We start from the raw sequence: 26,771 nt of genomic DNA on the forward strand, positions 1-26,771 counted from the left end.
AGCGGGGTCGCTAATGCTGTGTTACTTTAAATTTGCTGACCAAACAGCTGCGCGCGCACTCGCCGGTCAACAGATGATCTAATGCGAATATGTACACGACTAGCTCCCGCCCCCGACCTCGTCTATATAACTCCTCTTAAACTAATTATAATTATTTTTTGAGTTCGACGATACTTAATATCCCATGGGATAACCGTGCCAGCACCGAGTCCATTGTTTTGTGGAATAATGTACAAATTGTGAGACTTGAATATAGAAGTAAATAAAATATAATAGGAAAAAAGCTTTTTACATTAAAAGCTGGAATGCAGAAATAAACAAAAGTAAATAAAAAAAAATGTAAAAAGTAGTATTTTAGAGGTCAAAAGGAAAATAAGGTATAGAAAGGAATGATAGATTTTGTTACAAATAAAAGAAAGTCGGGTGGAATATATTGAGAAGGATAAAAGATGAGGACGAAAATAAAATTATTAAGAAAAATAATGTTCCTGTGTACCCAAGACAGGGGATGTATGAGGGGCATAACGGGGACCATAAAAGAGCCCGTTCCAGAAATAAGCTGATGATTGCTCTTGGCAGGTTTAAGTCCTTCGGCCCGTTATAGACATATTTCACAATTATTGTGATGCATTCACACATTCACAATGTAATTACACCAATACCTTACTTTGCGTCGTAGTTACGTTCCAAAAAAACACGACGCAAATTGGAATGCCGCAAAGTGAATTAAGATTGTAAAGATGTAAAGATGAATGATAATGTAAAGATCGAAGATAGGTTCCAGGGTTACGAAAATACTACTTTTTAAAAAGAAAATTGAACAAAGTAAACATATAAAAAACAAAAATAATATAACTGTCAATAAATAAATAAATACACGTAATATTTTTTTATAAATTTATTATTATCTTTTAAAGAAGCAGAACACACTACGTAATTGAAACTGAACTCTAAAATTAGCAAAACAAAGTGAAAATAAAACTGTATTCAAATTGCGTTGTTTTTAGTTAGAAAGGGAATTCCCGAGTTGAGTTGGCATGGTGCAATTAGAAACAAAAGTGTTGCCATCTTTTAGAAAATAAAAGAAAATTAAAAAAAAATTAAAGTCTAGAACCCAAAACAACGTTACCTCGAAATTCTAACTACGCACAGTGAAAATTAGTACTAATTAAGCACCGATGCAATTTAAAAAAAAAACGCAAAACAAAACGACGCAAAGCGAGGTATTGGTGTACAACATAAGTAGAGAACAAACACGATATAGAGCACATAATTAAATAAAAGTAGGTTAGATCTATGTCTTATTTATTAGTTGTCACCCGCTAGAAGGTGATGAACGTATTTTCAACCCTTTTGTGGGCAGAATTTAAGACTATCCCGGAAATCAAACCCGCGTCTTAAGATCGCAAGTCTACGTTCTCTACTGCTGTGCTACCGCTCTTAAATTTAATTGTTATTGGTATAATCTATATTTTACGAGGCGTTTGTATGATGTATTTGAATAATATTAATATTACAAAGTTGTCTATTTGGAAATTTTATGATGTCGCTTTTTTTCACATTATTGTCAAATGTTATTATGTAATGAATCTGCGGAATTCGATGCACTGACAAGCAGGTAAAATGAATTTGGGTTAGGTAGATGTAAACAGATGACTGCAAACATGCTCTTACGTTTGGTTTAAACTTTAAATATTGCTAAATTGGTGGTTATTGCCGTTGTAGTGATACGCACCTATATATATATATATATATATATATATATATATATATATATATATATATATGTATGTATTTTACTTTTTATTTGCCTGCCCACTTTCCCTTCATTGTTGGCATATTGAAGGGAAAGTGGGCAGGCAAAATGGTGCGCAAAATAGATGGCCGGTGGAATTAGAGTGGAGACCAAAGACCGGCGAAGCGTACGCCGGTCTTTGGTCTCCACTCTGCTAGGATCGGAAGACGGTGGATAAAGGCCACTTCTAATTGGTTCTACGGGAAATGTTTAAGGTCAATGTTTAAAGCCAGAGGTGTCCTTTGCTGAGAATCTACGGATGAAATGATGAAGATGATAAAGTGACCCTTGTTGCCATTTGCAACTTATAAAGCTATGAACGCAACTTTATTGTATATCTTTGATTGTCTGATTTCAATATTACCAATTACGTTGAATGTTTATACCAAGGATGAACATTCCTGAAGTAATAATACCCACACAATACCCGTTTAGCATTACGCATTAAGAACTCAGCTGGTTGCATTAACGGTGTAATAGTTGGTTAATGCATTTTTTTTAATTAATTTTAATTAGTATCGCTAGGGTATTTTGTTAACAATATGCTTTTTTTTCATTTCCTGAGCACAGTTGGGAGAGAGTTTGCCGATATTTGGCAGAGATTTTTCTTCTCCCAGCCGCGTGTCACGAGAGCGTTATTATTTACAATTTTTCTTATAAGTAAATACAGCTAAAATTTACATTATAAACACACACATGTAAATATATATATAAAGATGTAAATAATAATATATACTCATTCACACAGATTATATAATAAAGCTACGATGATATAGAGAATGATGATATAGAACGTACAAGTTTGCCCCAAAACGAGCTGTCTCGGGTGTTAGATTTCTTTGCAGTCCGTGTTATACAGTAGGCGACATGACCTATAGCAATTTTCATATGGCAGTCACAATTTCTAGAATCTAGGTAATCAGTCGGATTCTCATTTCTCCGATACATTCCGGCGGCACGGAGGTTATGTAGCGGCGACATTAAAAATGTTGCGACGTAAGCAGTATTAATCCCGCTCCGTGAAGTCTTACAAGCTAGTGTTCCACTAGGCTCTCTGCTGTGACCTATTTTGTTCTTCATACATGTTAATATTTTTTATTAGCAAACGGCTCTTAGTTTTTTCTGTTCTTTGCCTACATTGTAGTTCAGACCTGATCATGATAAATGTAAATTTAAGAAAAGAACCAATACATAGCTACTTCCGCCAATGCAGTAGTAGCTATATAATGGTCCTTTTCTTACTTAGGATGGACTTTCGCAAAATAACGCCTGAATCCATTAGAGATGAAGCATAAATCCACAAAAACAATATATATATATATTTAAAATTTCAAAATACTATATGTATATTAAATAAGAGTCAATGGTAATTATGAAATCAATTAAATCTTATTTAAAGTGGTTTTTTTATATAGCCCATGTTTTGGGGGCCATTAAAAATGTAAATTTGATTTAACCATCGTATTGCGTAGAAAAAAGCTGTTAAGGTACTATCAAGATATAAGAGCTGTCCTCTTTAAAGAAAAATGTGAATGAATGGCCTGATTACTGATATTCTTGATACGTAGATAAGATAAAATTAGTTTATTCAACACTGGAACTTTTAACAGAACTCTTATTGATCGCGAACTTGTCATTTATTATTATTTTTTAATCTATTTTATTTTTAATTCTACTCTGCTTTCCAAGGTGTTATAACTATAACAGTGGAGAAGAAGCAGTAAGAAACTCCACAACACATCTTTACACATCACAATATCAACTCTTTGTATAAAGTTTAACAATACTAATTTGTACATATACACTTCGTCAGAAATAGCCTAAATGAAATCAAAATAATCAAGCGACATTGCCAAGGATTCTTGTCATTTATATATTCGTTTATTAAATTATAAACATTTTTTGTCAATTTATTTTTGAGGAACCCAGACATTGAGCTTCGAGGTAAAGCTTAGGCCTTTCAGATGGTCATAAACAATTGAATTCGATAAATTTAATCTCTCTCCGATTACAATGTCAAACACAAGAAATCATGAAGCAAAAAAGATAAACCGGCTCAAAACATTTAAAAAGCCAATATCCATCAAAAACGTGATGTTGTCTGTTTGGTGGGATATCAAAGGAGTCGTTTTTTTTACCAAATAACACAACAATTAATTGAAAAGTCTACTGTCATCAGTTGGACAAAGTGAACGAGGCACTACAACAGAAAAGGCCAGAATAATAAAAAAGATCTAGTGTTCGAAAAAGATCATTCGAGAAAAAAGGTCTTTTACAGCTTGAATGGGAAACGCTGTCACACCCACCTTATTCTTAAGATCAGGCTCCTTCGGATTATTATTTGTTCCGGTCACAACAAATTTTTATGGACAATTAAATCTTTACCCATAAATGAATGAACACGTTAAAGCTCACCTGGATCAGTTTTTTGCAGGCAAAGACAAAATATTAATTATATATATTTTATTAGCGTGGAGCCATGCTTCTACTAGAAAGACGGCAAAAGGTGTTGTATCAGAATGACCAATATATAATATAGTAAAATATTTATTCATTACACAAAAGATTGCCTTTCATTTTCACTAAAAAAAACGAAATTACTTTCCGAATAACCCAATACTTTACACAAGCTTCTTCAACATTTAACTTTTGCAAAGTATATAGCAACGTGGTTACTCTAATTGCATTGCAATTCTCGTTTATAATCCAATAATAGCAACCAATTGATCCCAGGTCTCTCAGTGGCACCTTCGATTCGGAAGGCTCGACGCTAATTGAAACTTAATTTAAGTCACCACAAGTGTCCTTAAAGAAATCTATGAATGGGTCATCCTTCCAATTAGGATGTATATCTAATGTTTGTTTGGCATTACTTAAATCAGGACCTGATAGAAAACTTTTGCTTTATTATGACAGAGGGAAATCAGTGTATTAAATTTCAATTTGATACTAATTGTCATATTATTCGGCTTATTTAGCACTGTTGTCATACAAGAAAGCACTAATTGATCCAAAGTTTAAAAAAGTTTAATTCGTTTTAGATTCAAGGAGTGGAAACTATTTTTTTCATAAAACGTAGGCATATTGAACGTGTTCAATTAAATTTGGGTCAAAATGTGCTTTACATAATTTACCTGACGCTCGAAGGTAAAGGACGCAAATGTCTTTATACGCTATATGTTATAGGAATTTCAAACCGACGCAAAATTTATGTGCATTTCTATCTTGTAATAGAAGAGAAATCCTTATAGAATTTATCACTAAATCAAAATCCTCTTTCGAAAAACTTTCGCTATAAATCTATAGAAAAGATACTCCGTACATTACAAACATAACTAAATAAATGAATTGAAATGTTTTCCTGCAGCTTATTCTCTATTTGATATTTTTAAAGCAGTTTTTTTATAAAGGATCTTACTTGTGTTTTGTATGACAGGTAGTGTTAAATTGCAGTCTGTCATTAAAATGCTTTGGTCTTGTATTATTGTATGTATAGCTTGTATTCCTGGAGGATGCGGGCGGGCAGGCACAGAGCTAGGACGTGGCCACGTGGCCGCCACTTCCCGGTGCGCACTCTCGCACTAATTTATTCCAATTGTCGAAGCGATCAAACTATTTGCCGCCGAGAGTGGCGCAGCGGGCAGCACCAATTTGACCGTCTGAATAATACGCGCGGCAAGTAGCTTGCAATTGGTTAATAAAGATCTCCATTTGGGTTATTCTTTGTACCTACGTGCAACGTGATTATCAGACAATGTATATGCGTGGATGTCTTTTTAACTGAATTTATTTTGTTGGGGAATTACACAGGCGACATAAGATAAAAGATAAGTAAAAAAAGAAACGCGTGCAGATAAGTATAACTTAACAAATAGATTTCTACCAATTACTGATTAAAGTTAAGATCTGGAGTGGCGATCACGGATCGGCAATCGCAACGAAGATGTCCATCCAAAAGGTTTTTTTTTGTATTTTTTTAATATGGCTCCCGTTATTGAAGCCTGTCGTACATTCCCCTGTCTTGGGTACACAGGGATATCTTTTCAAATAATTTATTCATTTTCTAATTTTATTTCCTCCCCCTTCTTTTGCCCTTCTCAATTTCTCTCACTCATTTCTCTTTTTTACCTCGCATGATCTTTCATTTTATACCCGTTCATACACCTCTTATGATACACGGTTTCCTCCTGGACTAGTTTTCTTTTTTATTTAATAATAATGCCATCCACAAGGTATTCAACCTTTAAGGGGCACACCTAGTGTGACAGCCAGAAAAAAGACGATTTTTGGGAATTAATAAAAAAAAAACTAGTGGATCAATCGTTTTAAAATTTTGAGGGTATGTTTATACATGTTTTGAGAATACACAGTATAATTTTTGGAATAATATATTAAATATTTTTGAAATAACACGCGATCTCCGGCGGCGCCAAAAAAAAAGGTCCTCCACTGCTGGAGTGATTGCAGCCTTCTCCGTTGATAAAACCTAAAAAAAAAAATTCTCGTCAAACAAAAACATATTGTCTGTACGATGACCCTCGGACGAATCAAAAAATCAAAAATTGACAAAATAGCGACATGTTGAAAAAAAAAGTTAAATTTTACTAAAAATTTTGGTGGTTTTTGGCCTACCAAAATCCGATTTTTGATTAGATCAAAAAACTGGAGGGTCATCGTATGGAGAACTATATAGAGAAGATGTGAAAAAAATTTGATAGCGATCGGATCATTTGTCTCCGAGTAATCACTCCAGCAAATTCGAAAAATGCTGTTTCGAGAAAAACGCGTTTAAAGATAAAATGATCGTTTTCACTGTTATAAATGGATTAAAGTCATACTTACAGCTAATCTGTCCAGGCTCATATGTTTCACCTTCCTCTTCCTCAAAAAGGGCTTGTTGAGCTGAAGAAGCTGTCCACAAATTTTTAAAACATCCATCAAAAGTTTGATGGTAAAATTTGCTTGCTAGATCCATTAGTCCGCAAAAAAGATTGATCCCATTTATTCCGACGTCCAAAAGACGCATCACAGCAACAAGACATCTATTTATTTCAAATGCATTATCGACCTTTGGTCCAGAATTAATGTACGAATTACCACCACATTCACAAATGATAGCTATTTTAAACACGAGGCCTCTTGGACTTGCTTGATTAAAAGTAATTTCCTTGTGACAAGTTTTGCACATCACTAAATTGCTGATACCTGGAGGCTCACATTAAAAACCTGAATCCTATTTGCAAAGGTTGGAAAAGACGGTACACTCCGAACAGTAGCTCAGGTATGTCCCGTAGCCAATGCAACTACCTAACTGCCGAGCGGCTACTCTTTTAAATGGCTGTAACTCAAAAACTATTTAAGATATCGATTAAAAATTTTAGTATGTTATTTTTAAAGGTATAACCTATCGAAATATGAAAATAAAAAAAAAACGATTTTTTGAAAATTTCACACTAGGTGTGCCCCTTAAGGACTTTGTTAAAGTTGTCGGAAAACGCCGAACGAGGGTCGCTTCTAAATATTCTTGGTGGAAATCTATGAGGAAAGCCTAAGTCAAGCAGAAGTAGAAGCGTTGCTGAAGTTTCTTCAGGAAGTTCTTCTTCCTGCGGTAATTCTTACCAAAGCCGTAGAAAGAAATGCGCATAAAAAATTCAAACTTGTGTGCCTCCTTCATGAAGCGTTCACTGTGGCCAATTTCGGCAAAGTGAATAATGTAATAGCGTGAATTGAGATTGATGGAGCTCTTGAGATTAGTTACTGCAAAAGTGGACAAGGCTATGCGAATTTAGCCTTTTGTCACTTTAATCCTGATTTGAATCAGAATTTGACCAAAAAAAGTCACTCGGAGAGCAATGGAAAGCTGCAATGCGAGATTGAAACAGAAGTGAGGCAATCGTAGGTTTTTAGGGTCAAAATTTTATATGAGCTAGTAGAAGCGGCACGGGCGAAGTTGCTTGATGGCGGCCAGCGATCGAAAACGATGGGTCTTTTGACTCTGAATGTGATTTTCTTTAGAGGCGGCCTATGCTTTGCAGCGGACGTCTGTCGGCTGATATAATGATGTTGATGCAATTAAAAAGGCAGGCGATTACGTATGGTGATGACTCGTCACTTTCGGCCAGTGTCCCAATTCACGTAATGGTATCTAATGACCGTAAACACAACGTGTAATTCGAGCGCGACCTTTTCCGTCAGCGCGGTGTGTCGTTACATCAGCGCCGATAAGTTGATTCGTTATCACGATCCTTCGCAGTGCAGATTGTGCGGCGCGCGCCGGCTGCCGGCTCGTTTTACCTTTATCTGTGCCGCGGATGACGTCTCCGTTGTTTTTGAAAGCTGCGTCAAATTTCGCGCGTTTTTTGAATTAATAAAAATTAATGTGTATATTTTGTTTATTTCTTAAATTAAACATAACTTTGTATGCCTGTTATACAATTGTGTAAGTTGTACTTTTAATTTTTATTTTAACTAATTCATTAAAGGTCACCTTAAAGAAAGATGGAGGTTGTAAACTTTGGTAGCTGTTATCAGTAATTTTGGACAGTTTTAGCAAAGATCTAAAATATTTTGATTATTTTATATTTATTATTAAATTTCGGATAAATACAGTTCTTATAGTATATAATAAGACACTAACATTTTTGACCAGTAGTTTCTGTAAAAATGATTTACTATCCTTGCGTTTCGAATTGGAATCCTTGTTTGAGACACGGTAGTATATTAAGAAAGTTTACGGTAACAGATCTTAATGTTGGACCTCCAACATAAGATATATGATATAAAATAAGTACAATAAAGTGACATTTTTAAAATTTACATTGTAGCGTATCTTTCAAACTATATAACACTTGTAATTATTACAATTTATAAAATAAATACTAAAATTTTAGAAAATCAACTTTGTCCAGCGGCAATAATATATTTGTTTATTTTAACTGTTTATTATACATCAAGATAAAAGCTGAAAAAATCGTGTATTTACAATCGTCGATCTTATCGCGAAATGCGATTTCCTCTAGACAATCTAAACTTAGTTCATTACCATCATTATTTTAGTCACACGAAGTCCACTGGTGGACAGATCTTCATCACAAATTTCCGACAGGCTTCGAAACTGCCTGTATCCACTTTCTTTGGGCGACCTGAACAAGGTCGTCTGTCCACATTATGGGTGTATGTCCTAAGCCGCGCTTGACGATGTATAGTCTCCATTCCAGAACCCAGTGGCATTCCTATTGCCAATTTAACTTGATAATCCGTTGGGTTGTGTCACTTTTGTTCTTCTACGAATCGCCCTCATTCCTGATATGATCTCGTAAATTTTTTTAATACTTCTAATTTTGAGAAGTTATTATAAGACAGATTGTACATAATATTGTAAATTGATGAATGAAATACTTTTTCCTTTATTATATATAAGAGCGTCATTCTTGGTGAAATAATATAAATTTCTGTGTGCAATTGGTGTTTATTACTTGTTCTTGTTTTACAGTTTAATATGTTCGACATTCATGACCATCTAATTTCTTCTTCCTTCCGGTTGACACATCCGGTTTCTAACTTAACTAAATGTTGTCGCTATAAATATTAGATAATATTTATTTGAGTATGTGGCTATTCGTCGCATATTTAATAAGGATGGAAAATGAGTCTTATTTTACAGGAGATTAACCATTATTATCAACGTTGAAGTAATTCATTCATACTGTCTACGATAAGATTCCAAAGATTAAGCATTGTGTTCGATTATAACCATCTCTGTCTTATCTCAAAAACTGAGATTTCGCCGTAAGGACTTTGATCTCTTAAAAAGATAAATATGTCTTCAAGTTCACACCATAAGAATATTTATAAAATGATTATGCAATACATTGATTGCTTTTTGTTATATATTATTTATAATAGGTTTTGACAATATTAGCCTTCCTGACTTTTATAGCTTTGTTGGTCCGGAACTCTCGTATGAATAAAGAAAAAACTATATCAATTGTGATGCCTGACTAAAATATTATCAAGTGATATTGGCCTGTTGCAGTTCAAAGGTTTTTTTTTTCAGAGTGGCATTAATAATAATAAAATATATAGATAAAAAAAAAAATTTCCACTTTGTACTGTTTAGTAATGATGTGGTTATGTTCTCATTGTAATGCTTTATGGTAAACTATATATTTTTTTTCGTTTGAATAGATCTTAACACGCCTTTTTTGGTTTTGATTGACCTCGAGTGTTTTACAACTATGGACTGGTGATTTCCTCTGTTGTTTATGATTAGTGTTTGTTTTTTTACTATGTACCACGCAATGTTATATTTCTAATACAAGAATATTTTTATGCCACGAAAATATAAAATAGGAATACAAAGGTGTAAAAGCTTGTGGTACATGCAGTGGCGTAGCTAGGGGGTGGCGAGCGGGGCGGCCGCACCTGGCACCACAAGAAGGGGGGCACCAAAGTTGAAAATAATTTTTTTTGAATTTTTTTTTAAATAAAAAGAATATCGAATTTTACTATTTTTGTGCTAAAAAAGTTGTTAAATAATATGAACATTTAAAAAAAGGAAACGGTTACAAATTATAATATACACAGTGTTTAAGCCTTTCATTCGCAAAACAAATAAAGTGTTTTTTAAAAAGGCCCTAAATCACAATACACATATCTGTGTTCATGAAATGTACTAGAAGATATATATATGTGTGTTCAACATTTAAGGACATGATCCTCTCCTTTAATGTATAAATCACAAAGATGGGTTCATAAAGGGTGAAAAAAATTCTGGAAACACATTTTTGTTTTATACAAAAAGGGTGAGGATCATGTCCCTTTAAGAAAAAAAAATTTTTTGATTTCTTTAATATTTTAAAGAAAAAAACAAAATTGAGCTTCGAATTTTTACTTTTTTATGGCCAAAAAATAAAAAATTGTACCAAAATGTGAAAAATATAGAAATAAAGAATTTGGACACGGGGGGGGGGGGGGGGGCAACAAGCCCCAATCTGTCCCAGGCCCCAAATACCATAGCTACGCCACTGGGTAGCTATGGTATTTGGGGTCCTCTGGTTTTTCCGTGTTGGGTAGACCCCCTACTTACCTGATATTGATTTCCTGTAAATTTCTAACTGTAGTGAAGTAGTGTTAAAAACTTAAAGTAAAAACACATGTTAATTTATACATTTATTAATTGAATTTAAATTAAAACTACTCAAAATAAAATTTTGTATCTGTTATGTCAACTAACGTAACATTAAAAAAATTTTTTTTCGCTGACGTAGACCCCTTGCAAGTTGTCATAGACCCTTAAGGGTCGATATAGACAATTTTGGGAATCACTGCTCTAGCCTAACAGTAGAGAACTGGGACTTGCGATTGTCGCGTTTTCGATTTCTGGATACAGTTTAATAAATAACTAACACTGTGTATAATTTATATGGGATCGCCACTGCTCACAAATAAGTTTTCAAAGGGATTGGCAGCGGCGTCCTCTGTGTACTATTATACTATACTGCGTTCGTCAATCCGCCTGCCCAGCATAGCGATTACGGTATACCCCACCATAGATACCTTTGGGGGAGGCACAACGAATAATACTGTATCTAAATAGGTATATTTCGACGGTCCATAGCAAAGTATTTAATATTAAAAGTCTGATCTTTAAAAGGTAGGTATAAATATAATTTATTTTATGGTTCGTATGAGAATAGAAAAGTCATGTTTTTATAATTATCCTTGCAATTTTTTATTTCTTTTCTTTCCTTATGGACCCTTCTCGTGCCTTATGGAATATATACAAAAAAAAGGTCGAACTGAAATCGCACACCGTAGTGAGCAGTACCTAGCCGTTCTAAAGTTCCTGCTCCTTCATTGTTATATGCTGTTTTGTTTGTACCGCGATCTAACAAATACAAAGGTCAAGTATACTCGAGAAATAAAGTGTAGCCACAACAAAGTTTAACTAATTCTATTTCAAAATTATGTGAAAATTAATTGTCGTTCTTTGACAAATAAACGTTTTATACTATTCTACAAAATATTATAAGTTTTACCTATTGGAACAACAGCCATTTCTTCTCGAATGTTTTGTTTAACTCAGTTATAGTTTTCATAGAATTATAGAAGACTGCTCTCGAAATGTACCCGAAAAATATCAAAAGGCGACATACCTAGAACTCGTCGTGGGGCACTTAATAGGGGGTGGCATTTCTTTGTATGATTTTACTTGGGAATTCCCCTCAAGGCACCATTCTGTTCGAACCAAGTCACAAAGTTGAGCTCATTTCGCTCTTGAAACTATGGTTGCAAGAAATTGTTTAAAAACTAAATTGAATTTAGCCCAACCTGCATATCCAGGGTGTAAAAAAAGGAAGGTAGTGGCTGAGACTAGAACATATTAAATGAATCTATGCCGACATACTTTTGAAAATTATCGCTATTAATAAAAAGTAAATGTTGTTTTAATGAATATGACTACAAATCTGTGTCAATTTGATGTTACCGGAGGTAACTATTGTATGAACGAAGGACAATAATTACAATATACAATACTACAATAGCCTGTCTTTGAAAGAGCACTCTGTCAAACTATTTTCTCAAAATTGTTACTTCTTTAAACTTTATCGGACCCCAATTTTTTTTTAACGGGATTAGTAACATATCTTTACATATATACACATATATAGAGATGTTTCATTTTTATTATCGATGTTGTCTCACGACTTGACATTCTCAGCAATTGTCAATAAAATATCTCCGTAGATTACAAGTACAGGTCGGATATTCGGTTGCATTTACGTAATGTTGATGAGCTGGCTTTTTATAGAAAGCATTTTTGTATAGAAAATATTCTCGAGTAACAATTCGCGAGTGTTACGTATAATTTGTTTTACTATTTTAAAAATACCTACCAGTAATAAATATTCAAACTTAGTAGATAGAAAGAAATAAATTAAAAAGATATTATATCCGCAAATGGAAAGTCCCTATCCTGACAGGGGGAACGAGAGGCCTCCAAAACATGGGCCATATAAAAAACACTTTATTAAAGTTCTAATTGGTTTTATAATTTCCATCGACTCTTATTTAACATACATATAGTATTTTGAAATTTTAAATATATATATTGTTTTTGTGGATGTATGCTTCATCTCTAATGGATTCAGGCGTTGTTTTGCGGAAGTCCAGCCTAAGTAAGAAATGGACCAATATATAGCTACTTCCGCCAATGCAGTAGTAGTCGTGCAATAAAGTGCACCGCCCGCCAGCCCGCTGATAAATGCGGGTGCCGCAAACAATGCGAATTACCCAACTACCACCGTTAAATCACTCAACACGTGTTTCACCCCTCCACAGGGCATCCTCAGGAGTAATGTTACACCGATTAGTGACAAACACAGAGTCTTTGTGTCATTTATCAGCGGGCGGCGGGCGTTGCATAGGTGTTAGTTTATGTCAGACAATGGTGGTTTTTTTGGTAATTTCTTACGTTTTAAATGCTCACACTCACGTATAATGCGTTGAACGTTTCTTAAATTAGTACTAACACCAGCCTCCGCTGCGATTTATCTTGCGGTAAGCGTAGAATTTGACGCAACTCTTAGAATTGACCTTCTTTCTCGTGGTGTAGTTGCTCTCGGTCGACCTGTCCGTTTTTTCTTATCATAGTTGTCGGGATCTTTTAAAAAATTTCGCACAACACGATGACTTCTGTTGATGATTTTTGCGATTTTGGCCTTAGAATAATTTGCAGAATGCAATTTTTTAATTATATTAATTTCAGTTTCGTTTAAGTGTTTTCCCCGTGGCATTTTAAATAAAAAATAGACAAATATTAACTTAAACAATTTATTTATACGTAAGTTACGAGTTACACGAAACAAGTATAAACATGAATTGATATGTCCAGTACACCGAGCTGCTTGAGCCAATGAGACGTATGGGTTATACTTTTGTCGCGCTATCAAACCAATAACTTCGCCGCTGCGTAACAAAGCAGCATCGAAACGTAACTATATATATACCATAGTACTAGAATCAAGAAAACAATGCTGGCGCGTTAGGAATTTATTTACTTGTATTTAGTTTTACAGTAAATATAAAAAAATTCGAGGGGTGGGTTATACTATTGTCGCGGAGTGTAATAGTTAACGCGCACGAAATTTATGACTGCCTAATACGGAAAATGCTGCCTTCATTTAGTTTATTGGTAGCTTATTGAAGCCACCTCCATAATAACATAGCCGAAAAATTACTTTGGTCGATATGCATCGAAATATCCGATTTCTGATTATCAGTGATCAAAACGATTGGAGCTTTCTGTGTGTGTTAATATAAACGGCAAGTCTCCGCGATTTTGGAATTTAAAAAAAGAATTCTGAAAAATGTAAATTAAGGTGGCGCAGCTGGTACTTATTCTTGTTACTAAATTGTAAAGTTTGAAAATCTATATGAAAACGGCCACATTTAAAATGACAATTTTTTTTTTAAATTATTGGTTTCGTTTCTCTATATTTCCGGACGTTTTATTATTATCGCATATACACCAGTACCTCGCTTTGCGTCGTTTCGTTTTGCGTTTTGCGTCGCTGCTTAATTACTACTAATTTTCATTGTGCGTCGTTATATTTTCGAGGTTGCGTAGTTTTGAGTTCGTGTCTTCACATGGTTTGCTATAGAAAATGTTAATTCACTTTGCGTTGTTTCAATTTGCAAACTTTGCGACGCAAAGTGCGGTGTTAGTGTACTAGAAAAGCGTTGTTACGTTGGTACTTCCAAAAATCACGGCACGTATTCTTATCATATACAATAACTATCTGATCCCGCAAACGTTGTTTTGAAAAAAATTAAAGTTTTTAATTAACAAATGTAAGATAAGGGTTGATCGTAGAGGGGTGAAAATTTAGGTTTGTATGTATTTTTGTATGCTGTATCATAATAAAATAAAAACCTAAAAAATTGTCTAAAAAATTAAAAATAAAATTTAGGGTGGACCACCCTTATCACTTAGGGGCATGGAAAATAGATAGTAGCCGATTCTCAGACATACTGAAAACGCATGTAAAATTTGGTAAAAATCGGTCAAGCCGTTTCGGAGGAGTTCAAGTTCGAACATCGTGACACGAGAATTTTATATATTAGATTTAGACATATTTTGACAGAGATTTTATGCGTTTCAATTTATTTATGCATTTATTTATTGATATTAGTATCCTACTTTTGATCATTTATAGTGTTGTTCAATAGTCATGAGAGGAATGCCGGAAAAATCTAATTTGATTCGGATTCCGATCGGAATCGATGTATATCGTGCGCTAGATATTTAGTCGTAATTATTAAATGAACTTGAGCCAACCTTTAATGGCATTCTTTAACTTTCAGCTTCGAGGGTTCAAAGAGTCCCCTAAAGCCTAAGCTTTTTATGAACACAAAAAATTATGTTAATGAAATTTTATAACGGGATTTTGTTTAATATTTGACTTTTTAAATTTGTTACATAATATGCACTGGAAAGTATTGAAATACTACACAGTTTTGCCTACAACGCTTACTAATTTTTCTCGCACAGAGTGTTGCAGCGCTTGGTTCGACACCTGCATTTTATTTTAAATACTCGTAATGTGTTAGAAAAAGTTATTGAACACTACCGATTGAATATATAGGTAAGCAGCCACCATTTTACCATCAAGTGAATGAATATCGATGACGTAGGGTCGCGGAAAGTCGCTGGATGTGGGCATCGATAGACCAGAACATCGTGGCGATCTTTGGAGAAGGTCTATGACTTCAGCAGGCGAATCGGGCGACCGATGAATGAATACACGCACTCTGATGAGAAATGTTCCTCATTATTTAAAATGAATTAACTTGCACGTCTACCACTGCATGTGCGGAAGTGGCTAAATATTGGTCCTTTTCTTACTAATGACTATGATATTTTGAATAAACATTCTTTAGTAAGAAAAGGACCAATATTTTGCCACTTCCGCCAAACAGAGAATCACTAATCGGTGTAACATAAGTCCTGAAGATGCCCCGTGGAAGGGTGAAACACGTGTTGAGTGAATTAACGGTGGCAGTTGTGTAATTCGCATTGTTTGCCGCATACGCATTTATCAGCAGGCTTGGGGGCGGTGCACTTTGTTGCACGACTACCGCTGCATGTACGGAAGTGGCTAAACATTGGTCCTTTTCTTACTTGGGATGGACTTCCGCAAGGTAACGCTAGATTCCATTAAATAAACATTCTTTGTTATCAGATGACATCGGGGCTCCACGGGCACGGGCACCAGATCTCGCAGCCGGCCCACCACCTCGACTCCACGGTGCTACCGGCCAAGGAGAAGACGGTTCATGGCAAGGAGAAGACTTTTAAGGTGAGTCACTTTTTAGTTCAATGTATCACACATATCATCCTCAGGTAAACGTAACCATGACTATGGCTTAGGGAGTGCTGTAAAGAAATAAAATAGCTTCAAGCGAGAGTGTAGTTTATTGCTGTAGAAGTGTCTGACGATCTCTGGAATCTAGAGGCGGCGGATACCCCAGAGAAACAAAAAGAGATGGCCTTCATATTTATCCACTAGGGTTACTGCCTTGGGAGTCGTAAATATATGACGCATGAATATATCGTTATAGAATTTACAGTGTTAAGACCCCTTGTGAGAGGTGAATAGGAAAATAAATTTTAATCTTATTTTATATTTACAGCTTTTGTGCATAATTTTTATTTAATTTTTTTTCGCATACGCTAGAGTCAGATTTTGTTACGGATACCTTATATTGATTCTTTTATTGTACGAGGGTGGATTGAAAAGTACTCGGCCTAACCAAGAAAATAAACACATACTAAATCAGTTATATTTTTATTTTCCTACATAATCACCATCAAGTTCCATACACTTTTGCCACCTCCCCTTCCAAGCATTTAGACCGTTGAAAAAAAATGATTCTTCCTTAGAGTCAAAATATGAGTGTACAGCTGCTTTGACCTCGTCGTTTGTCGAAAATCTTTGACCTCCCAAGTGCTTTTTTAGGTTAGGGAACAGAAAGAAGTCTGATGGTGCCAGATCAGGTGAATACGGCGGATGCGGTGACAGTTCAAAGCCACAGTTGTGAATTTCAGCCATTGACTGTTCTGACGTGTAAACACGGGCGTTATCTTGATGAAACAGGACTTTTCTTCTGAGCATTCCTCGAAGTTTTTCTTTTATTTCCTCTCGTAAACGACGTAGTAAGGTGCAGTAGTAATCAGAGTTTATAGTCTGACCCCTTTCAAGATAATAAATCATAATCACACCTTTCGAGTCCCAGAATACTGAAGCCATCACCTTATTTGCCGACAAAATCGACTTAGCCTTTTTAGGGGGTGGTGAACCAGGTCTCCTCCACTGTTTTGATTGTTGTTTTGTTTCCGGTTTACAGTAGTACATGAACCCATGTTTCGTCCATAGTAACAAAACGATTCAAAAAATCATCTGCATCGGCTTCAAATAACTCCAAACAGTCGCGTGAAATAGTCAATCGCGTCCTTTTTTGTTTAACTGAAAGCAGTCGCGGAACCCACTCGCAGACACCTTGTGGAAACCCAACTCGTTGACAATGATGTTTTGAGTTCGTTCATAAGAGATGCCTATAATCTCTGCTATCTCTCTAATTTTTAATCTGCGGTCTCTCATTATTAAATCAAGTACTTTTTTAATATTTTCGTCAGTAGTTGACGTCGAAGGCCTTCCAGAGCGGGGTTCATCTTTCACACTCTCTCTACCACGCTTAAATTCTGCTATCCATTTTTTGACGGATGAATATGACAGAGCACAATCAGATGGCTTTTGATGATAGCCTAGCGATTTCTTACGGAGGTACTTAATGACGGCACGCTGCTCGATTTGTTCCATTCGTGGAAATTATGTCCGATTACTTTGTTAATAAATTTATAAAATAACAACTAATTATCGCACACGTTTCGAACTTCACACAATGAAAACTAGTCTGAACTGAACAAAATAATGTGGGTAGATTTGATTTTTAGAATTGAATGGATCTGTGTTAGGCCGAGTACTTTTCAATCCACCCTCGTACATAGAGTAATGATATGTTTACTTGTTTCATTCACCTTCATTTATTTATATCTGTATCGTTCAAATGGTTGACCGGTTCAGAATGCCTTAGGAATTAAATTTTGCTATGGTACTTATTACAAGTGTACAAACAAATAAAGGGTAAGAAAAAGCGAATTGGATGGATGCCTATAGGCATTTGCATCTTCTACCTGTCTTGGAGAAGAAGAAATGGTGTTGGTAGGATTTAGCTTCAATAAAAACATGGGTAATTGGTAAATTTTTTTAATTTTTACTGGATATCAAAACTGTATGCCATTGATTGTTATTTTAAAATAAAACAACTACATTGGTATTCGACATATCTGACACGTCTACAGTTGATAGCATTTTTGGTTCAGATCGTTACAAGCGTACTGTACCGTTCTTATCTAGTTGCGAAGTTGATTTTAATGTTTATACATTTTATATATCTGTCAGAGAAATAGCTTCTGTAGTGTTTTTTTAACGGTGTGTGATGTCAGCTTTGCCGAAATCACTATCATAAATTAGTTAATTTTAACAAACTCTATACAACCTAGTTTCATAGAATCTTATATTGGACTTACAACGTTACATAGTCTTCATAGATCAACGAGAAAACCTCCTCTCGTGTCTTCGGTGCGTCGATGTTTTTACACATTGACAAGCAATATATATTTGTTATATAAAGAGAGTGGGCCATGAGTTACGCTGATATATCGAATCAAAAATGGAGGTCCGCACAAGAACCAATGTCACTGACAACTCGAAGAGTTGCTTATTTGAACTGTGGTAATGGGGATCACACATCTCTCGGGCAACTCAAAGCCAAGCTTGGAAATACGAGCCAGTAGACGCGGTATGGGACTCCCCCCTCCTCTAGATGGACCGATGATATAGTCCAAATCGCAGGAAGTCGTTGAATGCAGGGCACCACAAGGACTGGTTACCGTGACGATATTTAAGAGAGGCCTACGTCTTACAGTGGACGTCAGCTGATATGACGATGATGTGTTTATAAAATATGTATCTACCCTACATCAATTTACATATTATATATATTAAGCAATATTGTGTATATATAGTGTACACTTTTTTATGTTGTAAATGTATCGATGTTGTATTTATAAACGTTTTGTGTACTAGAAGAAATTACTCGAGATACTGCATTGCAGGTGGTGATGGGCGGTGAGGTGGGGGTGATGAAGGCGCCGGTGCTGGGCCCGCGACCGTACAACGCGCTGGCCATCATCCACACGCAGCAGAGCAACACCTTCGACATGCTTAACTCGCTCACCACCAGCGTCGTAAGTACTCAATAAAACAACATTTAGTTATGTTAAGGCAGATGGATATACCATCATTTATGGAAATTTAATAATTCCGATGCTTATTTGCCTAAGGTCCAGTCAAGTTATATTGCATGTGATGTATTAACTCAAGTAGAGGTACTCGAGGGATCTCTAGAGATAAGTTACGTAGACGAAGTTTAGGCTAAAGTGCCTATAAAACCTCTGGCCCCTCAAAGCAGCAAAAAAATCCTTAGGCACTTATGAAAAGCGCTTATGGAAATAATCCTTATATTTGAATAGGCGAATGTAAAGGCGAACGTGCGTAGGCAGACTTCAAAATCGGCCGTTTTTCTTAATCAAATTTGGTCGCATAAATGTTTTATTAATAAGCGGCTACGTAAACCGTCTTTAGTTCTTGTCGAGACAACTTAGTTAAAGCGCTACCGAAACCGCTGTACCGTGCTGTATGAACGCGTGGTCGCACTCGTCGCGTTGATTGCAAAATAACGGAGAACTGAGCGACCGATAGCCCTCCCCGTCTCGCCGCGCACATACCTAAGGAGCGGTACAGCGGTTTCAGTAGTATTAGCGAACATTTGTTCATGCATTTAACTTTGTAGTTACTTTTAACAAAAATTGGGGTTTGTGTTGAGACTTACAAGGACCATTATATTGATTGTTACCGAACTGGCAAGTCGCTTGAGTGCTCAAGAAGTGACTGAATGCATGAACTTTGGAAAGGTATCCTTTATTTTTATTATCTTAGTTTGCTATTTGAAGTAGCCTGTACGAATCTATGATGTTATATTATCTGACCGCCGCATTGCAGGCGAGTCAGCCGGTCGTGGGCGTGGGCGTGGGCGGGTTCCGGCGGCGCAGTTCCGGGCAGGGCGCGCTGTGCGACCCCGAGCTGGACGACAGCGGCAACAAATTGGTAGCGCGGCTTGAAGACGACGCCTTCATCTCCGAGCAGGATCTGGTTAGCAACACTTTATTATTATTTGCTACATTTATTCGAGTATCTAATGGTCTAGCTAAAACTTTAACCTTTTTAAAATTTTGTTAACATTAAATATTGTTCGTATTTTGATGGTTGAAATATTGAAATCAAAAGAAATTGAAAAAAGTAAATTTGTATATAGCGTTTCCACACACAAAAAATGTAAGAGATATAATATGACAAAAGAGAAAAGTGTTGCCAACGTGACAGTGTTGGTACTGTTATATTTTTATCAATACTTAAATGTGGGTGCGTTCTCAATTATCTAACAAATATGTCAGAGGCCGGAGAATCAGAGAATATATTTAATTTAGATTTTATGACATTGCTATATGAAAAAAATCTATAAAGAGAAGAATGTTGGTCTAAATTTGAAAAGAGAACATGGCAACAAGAAAAATTCCTATTTTGTTGGTCTAAATTTGAAAAGAGAACATGGCAACAAAAAAATTTCCTATCTTTCAACGTGATCTACCCTCAGTTTAAACTTGTAAGAGTAGTGTAATAGAATCGACTAGACTATTAACAATTTTGAACTCTTACATATCACGTGGCTTTATTTTATAAAACTCTGTCTGTAATACATAAAGCTTTCACACTAATTTAGAACCAAATGAATTTAACATTATCGCGTGGCATAAGAACATCACGGTAATTTATTGCAGTGGAATAATAAGGAATACCACGGAATTCAGTCAGGTAAAGATTGCAGAATAAGCAAATATTGTCAGTATCACTACTTAATTCGTTTGCTTATTACTTAGCTTGCTTTAAATAGGATGTCCACTTACCCACAAGGTGGGCATATGACCTTGTTAAAGTTGTCGGAAGACGCTGGGTGCATACAATTTCAAACTGGTCCCGTTGTAAACATCTCAGGGAGGCCAATGTCTAGCAGAGGACGTCTTGCGGCTGAAATGATGATGAACCTGTTCTTAATGCACAACATTTTAACCCTTAAATGTATATCTTACAGATAAATACAATAAAATGCAGAGAAAAATAGAAAAAAAATGTATATAGTATTTTTTCATACTTACATTTAAAAAAAATCTTATGTTGCAGATATACAACATTATGCATTTACTCTTAAGTGTAGTACTCATTTTACATTTAAGTGGTGTGTTGCAGTTTTACATAATTATGCATTTAAGGGTTAAGAATGTCACAGCATGCACTTAGAGAAAATAACATTAATTAAGTTGTGGCACACCAACAATATTAAGACAAAATATACTGCTGTCGTCAAAAAGTAAGCTGAAATGCTCATTTAATACTCCCGGGTATTAGGAAGGCAGGTGAAGTTTTTCCTAAGTCGGTAAGGACAACCTATAAAAATTTGCCCAGCGTATGTTTGTTAAAAAGTTTAATTATCTCCAAATTAAGTGTTTTTTATCAAATGTTTCAATTTTGTATAACGTGTCAAGACTCGATTGGTACCAAAATCGCTCATTTTTCGAAAAATAGAGCGATAAGAACTCGATTCATATCGTTCTGCAACTACCATATATCCTATTTGGCTCCATGAGACTTACGGCTATTCAGCAAACAGAAATATTTTACCAAAGGCAGGATTTCTTTTCTTAATGACGCCGATGTCCGATCGAGAAAAAAACAATTTAACTGCCTGCGTTAAGTCGCAATAGTAGCCACGTTTCCTGAAAATTTAGGCGAAGTTCATGTGTGTAAACGACAAACACGTAACCATATACGCACATTGAGACCATACGGTAAACTTAACGGTTAAACTGGTCACGTTTAGTCGCAAATCTGACATTTATCCTTAATTTATTGTCATGGTACTACTATGGTATATCACCATGAAGCAAGCTCCTCCGGAAGCCACGCATATATAAAGATGAAAAATTCGAACTGAAACCTTTCACCTTCAATTGTAAGCTTGATATGTCCCAATAATAGCCCCCCCCCCCTTTTTATTGGGTCTCCTTGCATTGACTTTTCCGTGAAGTATCGAATTAGTCATATGAAAATTGGATAAACAATTCTGCAAAGTAAAAATTATCTCAAGTTCGCAAAGCACGTGCCGTCGAGTTCACGTGGTTTCGTATCGTCAATATTTGCAACATATGCACCACCCGTCGAGCCCGATACGGCATGTCCTGGGAAATTATTTCGCAATATCTTTTTAATTATACCTTAAAAGTAACTTTAAATAGCTTTACAGTCAGTATAGTTGTTTCAATCTCTATTAAATTCAATTACTTTTAAAATACAACTTGTTTAGCTGGTAATATTTATTTTCAAATATTGTTAATTCGTAATTGATGTGTCTACAGGAAGAGAACATACAAATCGCCACCGCAACGGAGAAGGGCCTCCCACATACCGACGAAACGGGAGGCGAACAGCCGCAAGAGCAGCAAAATGGTTAGTTATCTCATTTTTAAATATATTTTAATATAGGTGGCAACCCTGAAACACAGACCAAATGCACAGTAATACTTATTGTTTAACACGTTCCGGGCCACGGCAAGTTTTGACGATTTTCTATTCAGGCCGCAAGGGGCGTATACGATCCACACTTTTAAAAAATTAAAAAAAAAATTGTTTAAGACGTGTGCTTTACACTTTTTTAATATTACATGGCTGTAATTAGCTGGAAAACGTTATATATTTTAATATGAATTACGTACGCGCATATGTGATGTGAATTTATCTATATTCGACTCTACAAGTCATTTTTTAAGAATTATCTGTTTTTCAATGAGAACTGCAAATAGCCAAATATACGCTCCACATGGAATAGAATGTGTTAAAAACTGAGTATCATAATTAACAGTTGCATTTAAAATTATGTCTTCAACTGGGCACAGTGAGATTGAAAAGAAACGATTATTTACCTTATATAAAGTCATCATTCTGGGGATGTTAAATTTAATTTATTTTTTCTATTTAAATGTGACAGGCCAATAAATTCTGGCATTACAAAGTCTCCGGTAACAGATAGTCAATAATAATTAATTCTAATATGTGTTGTGATAATTCGAATTTTGAAATCGTTTTTTTAATACAATTACATAATTAATTATTTCTGAAACATTGATTTTTCAATTGCATGTAACATATATTAATGTAAATGTAAATAATAAAAAAGTTACATGTAAATAATTACATGTCCCTGAAGTTGATATTTAATCCTATTTACATCTATAATTACCCTGTTTAGATAACACATATATTTGTACCTATATTATATTACCTTGTGGTACACCATATTATCATTTTTCGACTAATATCACATATAGTCTGAATTATTAATTTCAGTAATTGAGGTACAAAAGAGGGCATTTTTTTGCATAGTCATTGAAAAATGTCTAGAGAGAAATAATGTATGCTATGACAACAAAGCTATATACTATTCTTTCAATCTTAATCATGCTGACAGCATATCCACTTCCTTAATCTGGGTTCAATGTAAACAATGTCTGTTAAATACATGAAGCGTTTACTATCTATAAGTCATCTTATCTTTGCTTTATTATAAAATTAGCTAATATTAAAAATAGCCAATATTTTATGTGTGATACGGAAATACTTACAACGACTAACTTTATTAATTTTGTTTAAAAAAAACTGAATTTAGAAATCTTTTAATGTGTCAATGTAACTTTCTAACAGAGGTAAATGAGGCAATTTCAAGTCTAATATGCCTTTATAGAATAATGTACAGGTCTTTATTTATCACTTAGTTAAGATTGGTGGATCATAATTTCTGCCAAAGGATGTCCACTGCTGGGACATAGGCCATCCCCAAACATTTACGATTTGAAACATTTTGCATCCAATATCTTCGGTTAACCTTCATGAAGTTGTTTGTCTACATTGCGAGTGAATGTCCCATCTTTGGGCATGTCGGTCTGGAATCATTCCAGAAACTCAAGGGTCCTGTGGCCAGCTGTCCTGCACGCTTTCTTGCCAATCCATTACCTTTGGTTACTTTTGTTTGTCTATGAATCTCCACATGTTTCATTCGACTTCTGAAAAAAAATCCCAACCATAGCCATGGAAGTCAGCGAATATGAGCTTTCCCATGAGGTTATTGAATTCATGTTTATTATTTTTAGTACTATTAGAAATCATGTAATGCTGACACAGTATACGCCTTTCGGGATTTGAACCCGCGAATGTCATTAGTTACAGCCATTTAGCACAAAAGTCGAACTCCTCCCAAGTTAAACAAGTATGAAAATTAATTACAGACAGTATCAACTAATCCAGGCTTGTGTTTACTGGTTATTCACGCAACACGCTCCACTTGCTTTTTAATTTTGAATCACGCGTATTCCTATTTACTTTATCGTACATTAACGCTAAATAATGAATCATAAAAACTCCAATATACTCAATATTTGTCACTATTGCTTTGAATCTATATTTGTGAGGTGCCGTGTGTAAGTTTTTCTGATGTTTAGTGTTGTTATAAGGTCTGGTGTACGGTCCAATCTACGACAAGCTGGAGCTGGAGAAGGACAAGCAGAAGCAGGATAAAGAGGATGAGGAGGAGCCGATCGGAGTGTCACCATGTGGCAGGTACTTTCACTTTAATTATTCTGTGGAAAATAGGAACATCCCTTCTTTTAAAATGCTGAAAATGACCACCGAAGGAATGGTTATCATTAATTTTCTTAGTAAAGATGTCTTCGCTCCTCTAGTATATTAGGAAAAAGTGCAGTTCTTTTTGAATCTAAAACTTATTGACTAATAGGGAGTTTGATTTTTATGTCCTTACTGTTACTTGTAACATCAAAAATTATTTTGCGATGGCTTAAACCATAGATATTAATATTAATTGTGCTAGGAATTTATATATCAAAAAAGTTAAACTAGTCAATGATGTATATAGAACGCTATTATAGAATGTTTATAACACATCTACAAGTTTTGTGTTTGGACACAAGCCTATTTAGAGTATATGTGCTGTAATATATCCTTCTAGTTTATTAGTGTTTGTTTAAAAACTATACATTGAATAAGGGAACTCAAATGTATAATTGTCTCTTTATTACTCTTTGAGCATGAGTTATTAATAACATATCTGAAACTCGCTCTGGAGTTATATTATCCACTAAGCCACTACGGGACTATGTTCGTTACAGCATTTTTTAATATTGTAAGCATATAGTTAAATATTACATGGTTACAAATCTTAAAACTATATTTATACACCATTGGTTTCTCATAGGTAACTTGTGGAGAGAAATGGTTCTAGCAAGGTTACATGTAGATTTATTTTATACTAAAACAGTGAGTAAAACGAAAGATGCTGAGTAAGCAATTCTTTGATAATAATGCAAGTTAACACACACCACATATAGTTTGTGGTTTTTAATATCCTTATTCTTTATTATTATATGAATTTTTTTTCTACTTAGGTGCATTATTTTGCTACATATATGCAAAGATTATTTATAAGCAAAATGCCTATTCAAGTATTATTTTGTCAATCTTAATTATATTTAATTTAGAACAAGAAACAATTGTGTTATTAGAAGTAATCTAAAACATAATACAGAAACTTACCTAACGCACAAATAGCATTGTTATCCACTAAATAAGTCATAAGTAGTTTTAAAATAAATATTTCTGTATATTGCGGTAGAGTTAATGATAGACCAATGTACATGTAACACCAAAGGAATTTTAAATGTTTCAGGTTCTTCAAGTATGATAAGGAGGTTGGCAGGGGCTCGTTCAAAACCGTTTATCACGGACTGGACACCCAGACTGGAGTCGCGGTAGCGTGGTGCGAGTTGCTGGTCTGTTTTATATTCTTCAAATTATTTATATAAAACATTTGTTTAATTTTTCACTGGAATTATACAAAAGTATTGTATTAATTATGTCTCAAATCATTTGAATATATCATTTGAATTGTTTTAAATAATAATACTGTAGTGTGCATGGAGCATAGCATAAATTCTTTATATATATTGATATAATTGTACACTTGTGAGTATATGAATTGATGTACATAAATACAAACATTTTTTCAACATTTATTTTTTGAAAAAAAATGTGACTTCTCTATTTTAAATATTAACAAGCAATTAAAAAACATTAGAAAGTAATATTAAAAATATATATAAAAGGAAAAATAAAAAATAACGTTTATTATTATATAGCTTTCAAAAGGACTAAATGGCCCGTCACCATTTAAATATTTCTTCCAAGAATAATAGAAAATTGTAAAATTAACTTTTGTTATATTTGGGGGTAATTCAGAAAATGACTACCTAAGATCAATACCTATTCTATCACAATTATTGATTTTTTGGTTAACAGGAGAAAAAACTTAATAAAACTGAGCGTCTCCGGTTCCGCGAAGAGGCGGACATGCTGAAGAAGCTGCAGCACCCCAACATCGTGCGCTTCTACAACTACTGGGAGGGCACCGTCGCCAAGAAGAAGAACATCGTCCTCATCACCGAGCTCATGCTTTCCGGCACGCTCAAAGCGTTAGTGTCCAGTGTGTTTTATATTCTAATTGTTTGAAACACTTTCTTCAAGTAACAACTTAAAAAATAAAATTAATTTGCTATAATATTCTACTTTGTATGTTTAAACATCAATATTTATTACATAATATATAAACAATA

General features: G+C 34.8%; 1 protein-coding gene across 5 annotated transcripts in view; it reads left to right on the top strand.

Moving 5' to 3' along the window:
- Positions 1–26,771, top strand: part of Wnk (Wnk kinase) — a 93,583-nt gene that overhangs the window by 19,722 nt on the left and 47,090 nt on the right. For all 5 annotated transcript variants that reach the window (XM_068768565.1, XM_068768569.1, XM_068768568.1 and 2 more), the window contains exons 3-9: positions 16,042–16,158; positions 19,038–19,169; positions 19,984–20,133; positions 22,452–22,542; positions 24,600–24,705; positions 25,829–25,931; positions 26,458–26,630. In XM_068768565.1, coding sequence (XP_068624666.1) covers positions 16,042–16,158; positions 19,038–19,169; positions 19,984–20,133; positions 22,452–22,542; positions 24,600–24,705; positions 25,829–25,931; positions 26,458–26,630 — 872 coding nt within the window. The remainder of the gene's footprint in view (positions 1–16,041; positions 16,159–19,037; positions 19,170–19,983; positions 20,134–22,451; positions 22,543–24,599; positions 24,706–25,828; positions 25,932–26,457; positions 26,631–26,771) is intronic.

This window comes from Battus philenor, unplaced genomic scaffold (assembly GCF_028537555.1).
Source record: "Battus philenor isolate CCGP_79_NKW_IND1 unplaced genomic scaffold, ilBatPhil1.0.hap1 SCAF_26, whole genome shotgun sequence".
In the NCBI taxonomy this organism is placed as follows: Eukaryota; Metazoa; Arthropoda; class Insecta; order Lepidoptera; family Papilionidae; genus Battus; species Battus philenor.